Source organism: Pinus tabuliformis, chromosome 8 (genome assembly GCF_031772625.1).
Source record: "Pinus tabuliformis cultivar Carrire ecotype Pingquan chromosome 8, CPIR1, whole genome shotgun sequence".
Classification (NCBI taxonomy): Eukaryota; Viridiplantae; Streptophyta; class Pinopsida; order Pinales; family Pinaceae; genus Pinus; species Pinus tabuliformis.
This window is the reverse complement of record NC_142294.1, coordinates 670886460-670896334: the sequence shown is the minus strand read 5'-3', so window position 1 is coordinate 670896334 and position 9875 is coordinate 670886460. Positions and strand designations below refer to the sequence as shown.

The 9875-nt window shown below is 37.7% G+C and overlaps 1 protein-coding gene across 2 annotated transcripts; it reads left to right on the top strand.

Moving 5' to 3' along the window:
* Positions 1-2769: 2769 nt before the first annotated feature.
* Positions 2770-6266, top strand: LOC149237354 (oligopeptide transporter 4-like). Of its 2 annotated transcripts, none has more exons than XM_089366804.1 (8): positions 2770-2818; positions 2981-3625; positions 3733-4165; positions 4277-4416; positions 4621-4731; positions 4965-5531; positions 5634-5889; positions 6048-6266. In XM_089366804.1, the coding sequence occupies exons 5-8, from the start codon at positions 4691-4693 to the stop codon at positions 6192-6194; spliced, it is 1011 nt and encodes a 336-aa protein (XP_089222930.1). In that variant the 5' UTR covers positions 2770-2818; positions 2981-3625; positions 3733-4165; positions 4277-4416; positions 4621-4690; the 3' UTR covers positions 6195-6266. The 2 variants fall into 2 exon arrangements, with proteins under 2 accessions (XP_089222930.1, XP_089222929.1); XM_089366803.1 differs by having other exon boundaries at positions 3728-4165.
* The last annotated feature ends 3609 nt before the right edge of the window (positions 6267-9875 follow it).

Sequence of the window (9875 nt, the reverse complement as noted above, 5' to 3'; positions counted from 1 at the left end):
TGATTCGGTAGCATCAACTTTGTAAAAATCGAAGGCCCTACTTAGACATAAAAAAATTGATTGTTTTGTTTAGATTAATTCATTTGTTTAGGAATGCATATTTTATCTTTAGAAGGCATGAATTCTATTATTTTTTTTCATATTTCTCGAAGTAAAAAAATTATGGTGCTAATAGGTATTCATTGTTATTGTGGTTCAGTCGATATACATGTGGGTGAAATTGGTGTATGCGAAGTAGGATCACACGAAAGATTAGCTCACAAAATTTTTAATGTTTGGGATCTTGGATCTTGGAATATTTGAAATTCATTTCGGAAGAAATCACATTAGTAGATTAAGGTCGACGTGTTTCAAACCAACCAGTGTGGTTCATCATCATCACGAAAGATTAGCTCACAAAATTTTCAATGTTTGGGATCTTGGATCTTGGAATATTTGAAATTCATTTCGGAAGAAATCACATTAGTAGATTAAGGTCGACGTGTTTCAAACCAACCAGTGTGGTTCATCATGATGATGAACCACACTGGTTCGCTCGAAACACGTCGACCTTAATCCACCAATTTGATTTCTTCCGAAATGAGTTTCAAATATGGATCACAGAAGCTTGAATTTGAATATCTTGGATCTTGTTCAAATTCCATGTAGGTAAAATATATGAGCTTTATACTTTTATAGTAGTCACAAAAGAAAATTTTATTTGTTTTTGGACTTAAACTATTGTACATTATAAACCTTTATTTTCTTTCCCTTTATGTATACTATGTGGATTTAAGTTGTGGACTTAACTAGTCTTTAGTTGTACAATTGGCTATTGTTGGTCATTTTTGGAAATATTTCATTAGTATAACTTGTATATTTCTTATCTATTCTTTGTAATGAGTTTTCTGAGTAATATGATTGCCCCATTTGTACATTATAAACCTTTATTTTCTTTCCCTTTATGTATACTATGTGGATTTAAGTTGTGGACTTAACTAGTCTTTAGTTGTACAATTGGCTATTGTTGGTCATTTTTGGAAATATTTCATTAGTATAACTTGTATATTTCTTATCTATTCTTTGTAATGAGTTTTCTGAGTAATATGATTGCCCCATTTTCTAGACAACAGGTAATAATTCTTAAGGATCCTCTTGTATCGGTCAATCGTGTTGTGTGAAGTCCATATAGTTCTTTATGTTTGTTGATTTGTTGTTTATTTAAGTAAATATGTGTTTTTTTTTTGTGCATGTTGCATCAATTTAATGATCATAATGGATAAGATGAACTAAGAAATGGGTTTATAACTTGTCCCTCTATTCCTGTTCTTGAAATTTTGAGCACATACTGAAAACTGTATTTTCTGGAGAGACAAAAGATACCAAGTAATTAACAATACATTGTAGTTGTGTAAGGTCTTCTTCATTTTGTACACAATTTCCAACCAACCAATGTCCAAATCTCTTATTATTTCAATTTTTTATTAGCTATTGCGATGGTTCATGTTTATCAATTTGGAGATTTATCTCACTAAATTATGGAAATTTTCGAAATTTGTTGCTTAGGTAACATATTCTCGGTATCCACCATAGTGATTGTGAACTCATGTGGATTGTATTTCATTAAATGATGAATGGTTGATGTGGCTTAATTATTTTCATATATTTCGTATATTTTGACTTATTATGTCTTTTTCATATTAGTATATTTTGCCCAGCTAACCTTTTCTAACTAGGTGTCACCATGCAGACTTGTAATATATGGCTGGCTGGAATTGTCTAGGGAAAGTTGGAATCATTCATGGTTTATAGCTCCAACCTTCCTGGGGATATTTTTTTCCATTTCTGATTGAGCAAGCATTCTCCACTAATTTGCATGGTCCTTATTGTTGTAGTTGACTAAACCTAATATTTATATATTTAACTGGGATCATTTAATCTTATAGCAAATTGTTCTCTTGAAATAGCCATATAGAAAGTCAGAATTATTATTTATTTAAAACTTGATTGAATTTTCTATAATCTTATTAGATTTTTGCTTGAAAAGAGGATTATTTCTCAACAAAATTAATTTACACCTATTTGAATCCTTGTATAGCATTTCATCAAAAGATCCATGATTGATGTCTCTTAATTTTTTTAGTATATATCATATATTTTCATCTCTTGTTAATTTACACCTATTTGAATCCTTGTATAACATTTCATCAAAATATCCATGATTGATGTCTCTTAATTCTTTTTAATATATATCATATATTTTCATCTCTTGTTAGTCCCTGCCATCTGGCAACCGGCAGGGACTATAGTAATCGATCAGTTTTGAGTTAGCATTAGTTCGCTGTTTTAGTCGGGTGTTATTCGGTGCTTATTATAAAGTTTTCCAAAAGCGCTATGCGGGGATGTCCCAAGATAACCAAACTCTTCAGCTTTGCCATCTTATTTGGCCTCTTCCCGAGGCGGGAGAGGCCGGAGCATAGACTATCTTCCTTTGCCGTCTTTATTATTCTGACCGTCAGGCGATTTCATAGATTAATGTTAACATTACTTAACATTAGTTTGGCAGTGTACTTAACATTAGTTTGGCAGTGTGAATTATTTGCAGTTTCAGTTTTGGCATATTGGCAGGTGTTCTGCTGTCCGTGCTCTTCGTGCATGGCAGGTGTTCTGCTGTCCGTGCTCTTCGTGCATGGCAGAGTGCCAGGAGGCGCCTTCAATTGAATTTGCTTTGTCGATGTCTGCACGCTGCTGTAACTGCCTGTAATCCATTTGCTTTGTCGATGTCTGCACGCTGCACGCTGCTGTAACTGCCTGTAATCCATTCTATTTTTTCCATTGGGTAAGTCTATTATACACCGCTTTGCATTCTTGTTCGTAGGGTTGCACGCTGCTGTAACTGCCTCTAAGTCTATTATACACTGCTTTGCATTCTTGTTCGTAGGGTTTAACATTCTTTGGTTGCAGGGTGTAAGCTTTAATGGCAGCTATGGCAGCTAGGTAGATTGAGATTTGAGCGATGAAGAGTTACCTGGATCATGCTCTGGCCATGAGCCCTCTGTTGCACTTCCCGGAAGAGCTGGAGCGGATCAAAATTCCGTCCGAGTGGTTATATGACCATCACCATGAGGAGAACAAGGGCGTGGAACCTGCAGCGGTGGACATCAAAGAAACGCCCAAGGAGTATGTGTTCTACGCCGACGTTCCGGGCCTTACCAAGTCCGACATTCAGGTAAGTGGCGAAAATTAAATCCAGTGAACAGGATGATTCAGGGCATTTCGCTGGCCTCGCTTCGTTCAGGAGCCGAATTAACTGAGACCGGAGCCGAATTAAGAGATGCTGGTCTCAAGCAGGGTTGGGCTGGCTCCTCATCACGCTAGTGTTGGGCTTGCTCCTCGTAAGGCTGGTGAAGCGCTTGAAATCCGACTATCTGTTGATGCGAGCTAAATTAATGCTTTGTTCAAGTAACAGATCTGGTTGCCCTGGTCCCATAGCCCGCTACTTCCCTTTGTACGGCTCCAGATTCACCACCATCACTTACAGCATATCCAGGCGCAGATAGAGATCACAGATTGACCCTTTATCGATTGATTCGGGATATGGGAGAGATCACATCCAGCGTTCTAACTGCAGTTCTTGCCTCTTGAGGTACGTTCATCTCAGTTTTCAAACTGTTTATAAATAGCTATCAAATGTCAATACAATCGATTTATCGCAGCACAGACCTAAGCTTATAACTCCCTCCTGCAGCGCAGGGTTTACTGGGCTGGTGAGACGTGGTGAGACATGAGACACGGTCAGGGCTACTCCCAGTCCATCCTTTGTGAAAAGCTGTGTGTTTGGCAGCTGAGTTTCTGTGAAGGCACTTGTTCTTTCGTTACACCTCTGGTGGTGAAGCAGTAGGACACGCGTAGCACATGCAAATTCTATATATTACTGTTAACCATCATTTTATTTGTATGTAACCATTGTCGACATAACATAGAAATCATCCTACACAAAAAGCTATGTGGGACCTACCATGAGCGCCATGTCTCTCATCATTCCATTTATCAAAACTTTGCCCTCCTTAACCTCCGCTTGGTTCATACCTACTTTTGCCCTCCTTAACCTCGGCTTGGTTCATTCCGACATTTGGCAGTGGATTCCATGTCTCTGCAACTTATTCATATATTGTAGACCTGCCAGGTAATTTACTCTGTAATAATGTAGAAAATATTTTTAGTTTCTTATTTATTAGTTTCTGGACGGTTTGAACTCAAGGCACTGAATGTCGGGCCTACCAACCTTGATGAGCAGAATGATGAGCAGAATGGCCAGTGCTGGGGAGGGTAGCTCATAGCTGCGTTTACAGAGGCAGTCTGAGGTTTGGGAAACTGATTGCTGTGAAAAAGATGACCTTTTCCAGTTGTGGCTCTAAGGGATTGTTCTTCGGAGTGGTTCTTTCTATTAACCTTTTCACATAATCATTAATTTGTTGAATTGGCAACTGTCTTCAATAGTCTTCATTCTTTCGTGTCTTTTTGGCTGTGTATTCTTTTCACCTCTAGTTGTCGCTGTGCATTGAACACACATCTATGGAATTTAAAGAATTTAGATCTCTAGATTGGCTCTGAGCTACATGGTATGGTTGCATCTTCCAGCATTCTTTTTGCAAGATGAGGATACGGATGGGCTGGACTGCTCCGTAAGTATGTTGTAGAACCTGCACACATGTGGTGGCCAAGCACACTGGTCCAGGTGACCCTGTTCCGGTATAATAAAAATGTCAATATTTCTTGGGAATGTTTTAAGTAAATCATAGTGGTGTTAATGGATCTACTACTTGATAAGTGGTTAAATTTAATAATTTTTCGTTGTGAAATTCAGAAAAATAGTTCTTACGAAATTCTGAAAACAAATTTAGCCAGTCCACTTATTGAGTTACTTTTCATTTAATTATACTGTGAGAATTGGTAATGGAGAAGGTTCTGTGTTTGACATGCAGGGTACTGCATGAGAAAGACCATGGAAAGGGGATGTCTCGTAACACCTTCTTCTTCATTGCCATGACCTGCAGCTTTTGCTACTATGTATTCCCTGGTTATCTATTCTCAACCCTGACCAGTGTATCGTGGGTGTGCTGGATTTGGCCTCACTCTGTCACAGCACAGCAGATTGGCTCCGGCATGAATGGCCTCGGACTAGGTGCCTTTGGTTTCGATTGGAGCACCATCGCAGCCTTCTTGTTCAGTCCTCTTATTTCTCCATTCTTTGCCATTATGAATGTCATGGTTGGTTATGTCTTCGTAGTATACTTTGCAGTCCCTCTTGCTTATTGGGGCACTAACATGTACAATGCAAAGGCTTTTCCTATTTTCAGCTCCGATTTGTTCACAGCCCAAGGTCAAAACTATAATATTTCACAGATTGTGAACAATAAATTTGAGCTGGATCTCGCTGCTTACAATCAGAATGGTCAAATACATATGAGCTTGTTTTTTGCTCTGACTTATGGGTTTGGATTTGCAACCATTGCTTCTACAATTACCCATGTCGCTCTATTCTATGGGAAGTAAGTTCTGATTTTTGTATTGACTTGACTTCCATTACTGCTTTCTTGCAAGATCATCAATTATGGATGTTAGTTTAAATGACATGCGTTGTTATGGTGCAGGGAAATATGGCAGCGTGCTGTAGCAGCATCCAAAAACAATCGGCCTGATATCCATACTAAATTGATGCGCAAATACCCTGACATCCCACAATGGTGGTTCTACACTCTCTTGTTTGGGACTCTTGCTGTTGCCTTTGCACTCTGCGAGGTTTACAAGAAAGAGGTACAATTACCATGGTGGGGGTTACTTTTTGCCTGTGCTCTCGCTTCATTTTTCACTCTTCCCATAAGTATCATCACCGCTACTACTAATCAGGTAAGCACATTGATTTTATTGATTATTTTGTAGAAGGAATTATATATATATATATATATATATATATATATATATATATATATATATATATATATATATATATATATATATTCATATGTTCTGGTTATACTTCATCTTCTTATTTTGTTTTGGCACAGACACTAGGCCTGAACATTATCACCGAATACCTAATGGGATATATCCTTCCTGGGAAGCCTATTGCCAATGTTTGCTTCAAGGTCTATGGTTATATGAGCATGAGCCAGGCAGTTTCTTTCTTGTCAGACTTCAAGCTCGGCCATTAAGATAACTGGAAGAAAAGTTAGATTTTTATTTATCAGATAACTGGAAGAAAAGTTTAATTTTTTTGAGGAGCTGATTCTTCCTGTGTCAAAAGAACTGGTGTTAGGTTTTGGCTTTTTTTGAGGAGTTTATTCTTTTTGTGTCAAAAGAACTGATGTTAGGTTTTAGCACTGTAGTTTATACTGGTCTAAACTACAGGTTTAAACAAGTATAAACTACAGTGCTAAAACCTATACTTGTTTAGGTTTTAGTTCTTGAGCAATTTGGTGAACTGATAAAAGCATTGTTTTTGCTTAGCTTCAAATCTCTCTCTGTGAATTATGAAACTTCCCAGACATATTATAGATACATATTACAATTCTTAGTTTAGTACCAGGTATTCAAATTTTTGAGAAAATCAGAATGAATTTGCTATATTTATATTATTTGCAGAATGTTTTTAGCATGATACGGCAGTGCACATTTGTTTTGTTCTGTTTATTGATATTGTGTGTGCAATGCAGTTTATTGGCACAGTAGTGGCTGGAACAGTCAACCTGGGAGTTGCATGGTGGATGTTGGGATCGGTGAAAAATATATGCCAAACAGATCTTTTGTCTGCAAGTAGCCCATGGACATGTCCCAATGATCATGTGTTCTTCGATGCATCAGTTATATGGGGTAAAAGTTTAATTTTTTTGAGGAGCTGATTCTTCCTGTGTCAAAAGAACTGGTGTTAGGTTTTGGCTTTTTTTGAGGAGTTTATTCTTTTTGTGTCAAAAGAACTGATGTTAGGTTTTAGCCCTGTAGTTTATACTGGTCTAAACTACAGGTTTAAACAAGTATAAACTACAGTGCTAAAACCTATACTTGTTTAGGTTTTAGTTCTTGAGCAATTTGGTGAACTGATAAAAGCATTGTTTTTGCTTAGCTTCAAATCTCTCTCTGTGAATTATGAAACTTCCCAGACATATTATAGATACATATTACAATTCTTAGTTTAGTACCAGGTATTCAAATTTTTGAGAAAATCAGAATGAATTTGCTATATTTAAATTATTTGCAGAATGTTTTTAGCATGATACGGCGGTGCACATTTGTTTTGTTCTGTTTATTGATATTTTGTGTGCAATGCAGTTTATTGGCACAGTAGTGGCTGCTTATTATAAAATTCACGAAAGGATCTTCCTACTTTTGTTCTGTTTGGTTCGCCTTTTTCTTTCATAATCTCACCCCATTCTCACATACTATGTCATCGAGAATGGGATGTTGGTACCAGGCCAGAGCTGGTGTAGCTCTTCCCATTCTTTCTTGGAATTTCTGTTTGTGTTTGGTTCACTTTTTTCTTTCATAATCTTACCCCACCCTCGCACACTTAAGTCAAGAATGGGATGCTAGTACCAGGCCAGCGCTGCTGTAGCTCTTCCCCTTCTTCCTTGGAATTTCCAGATGGAAGGTGGAGTGGCTGTCAACCCCAAAGGAGCCTATGAGATTGGATCCAAAGGCCTCTATGGACTTCGCAGAAGAGCACTACCAATGGAGCTAACCCTTGGACTCTATGTGGTTCACTAAAGGAGACTTTACCTGTCTGCATTTATTTGTTGATTGAACTTGCATTTATTCACAAATTTAGTTATTGTTTGCTTTATGTAACTCTGGATCATGTTAGGGCACGATTTTCACATTTGTTGATTCCTTTGAGATAATGAGCATTTGCTGAGGCCGGATTGGTCCACTTTTGATGAACTTGGGAATATATAGTGATGACATGAAAATTTTATTGGTATTAAGGTCATTTTTCACTGACTGTTAGAGCCAGAGGGTCACTTTATAAAGACCGATATAAAAAATTAATATCGATTTAATGCTGGTCAGCAATTAAACAAGAAAATCATGACCCGACATTGCGTTTAGGCTTATGTTTCTGAATTTTCTTAGGCATATTGCATTTGTACAAAAGCTGATCAAGAAGCAACTTTATTATGATGCACTTGGCTATTTTAAAGATTAATTGGGGCTTCTTCGATCACAGGCCCCTTTTGCAAAATTGCTCATGGATCATTGCTTGAGAATTATTGTTTAGAATATCGGCTGGTGAATCAGTTCCACTGCAATGTGCAATAGTTTTGTCATTAAGGCTTTGCCTACCTTTTGCTCTTAGCTGTTGTGGTGAGATCTATGTTCCGTTTATCTATTTTTATTAAGCCTTGTTGTGATGCTCCATTTTGGTGTGTTTTCAGCTTTCAATTTGATGGAGGAAGGCTGTATTTGTTTCCTGTCCGTCTTAGCTGCCATTCTAGGATCAATGCCTTAGCTGAAGGCACAATTTTTTCTTAATGAGCCAATGCTTATGGGTATCGTCTTTTTTCCCTTTGTTGAGGCCATACATAGTTGGACGGATAGGCCTTTACTGTTTACTCCTTACTTCTTATTGGATCCTGTTGAGGAGAGGTGAGTTGGAGAGTGTCCCGGGTCATGGTGGTTGCTATGAGTGAAATTATAAGCAGATAGACCATGGTGGTCAAAAGTATGTGAGCCGCTGGTGCGCACATTCCAAGCCACATTAAGAACATAGGTGCCAAATAAACACTGTGTCACATCTGAGACCTGAGTTTTGTTGATGCCAAATCGAGAGATAAAAGACAAAATTCCCTTTGCTAGACCTGTTATGCTAAGATCAATGTCTTGTTGGAAATATGGACCACTTTTCTCCATTGTTAAGGTCTAAACCCATCTATTTCATCATGCTTGCCTATAATGTCATCATGGCGATCCTACTGACCTGATGGGTCCTTGGCAAAGTTAAAATACTCATTTTTGAAAAAGAACTTGATGAGTTTAGAGAGTGATGGGTCCGATTGAATTCTCAAAGATTTGGGCAAAAATGCCATTGCACTTGCGGGTCAAACTTGCTGACGCGTGTAAAAATTTGCGACTACTCACATGTCATAGCTTGACATAGCAGTACTTGCGAGTTAACTTGCTGCTCCCAAGTTCAACTTACTGGAAGCTAGTTTTAAATTTTTAATTGCCAATGAGTAGTGGAAAGTCAAACTTGTTGGGTATTAATCTCAGCATTTCCAGTCACATCCAGGGTCCGGTTTCCTTCCCTTCAACTTGTCATTGGAGTTCAATGCCCTCTCCTTCAGAAATCTTCTTTTAACACTTTATCATAGAATTTTTGTAAGCTCTGTTGTACAGGGATTGTTGTAATCCTTTGAAATTGAAATCAAAACTCTATTATTCTCCTCACATGAACAAAAACAGTCAATTGGACCAAGAGACAAATTAGGATGCAAGTACAACAATATGGGAGTTCTTGATTCATTGTTCATGATAAGGAGAAATGGTTGCACCATTCTATCTGTACTGAATGAGGATTTTCTCCATGTTGCTGTTGTGATGATGAATTTCAGAGGCAAAAACATACTTGCATTTCCAGTCACATCCAGGGTCCGGTTTCCTTCCCTTCAACTTGTCATTGGAGTTCAATGCCCTCTCCTTCAGAAATCTTCTTTTAACACTTTATCATAGAATTTTTGTAAGCTCTGTTGTACAGGGATTGTTGTAATCCTTTGAAATTGAAATCAAAACTTTATTAATCTCCTCACATGAACAAAAACAGTCAATTGGACCAAGAGACGAATTAGGATGCAAGTACAACAATATGGGAGTTCTTGATTCATTGTTCATGATAAGGAGAA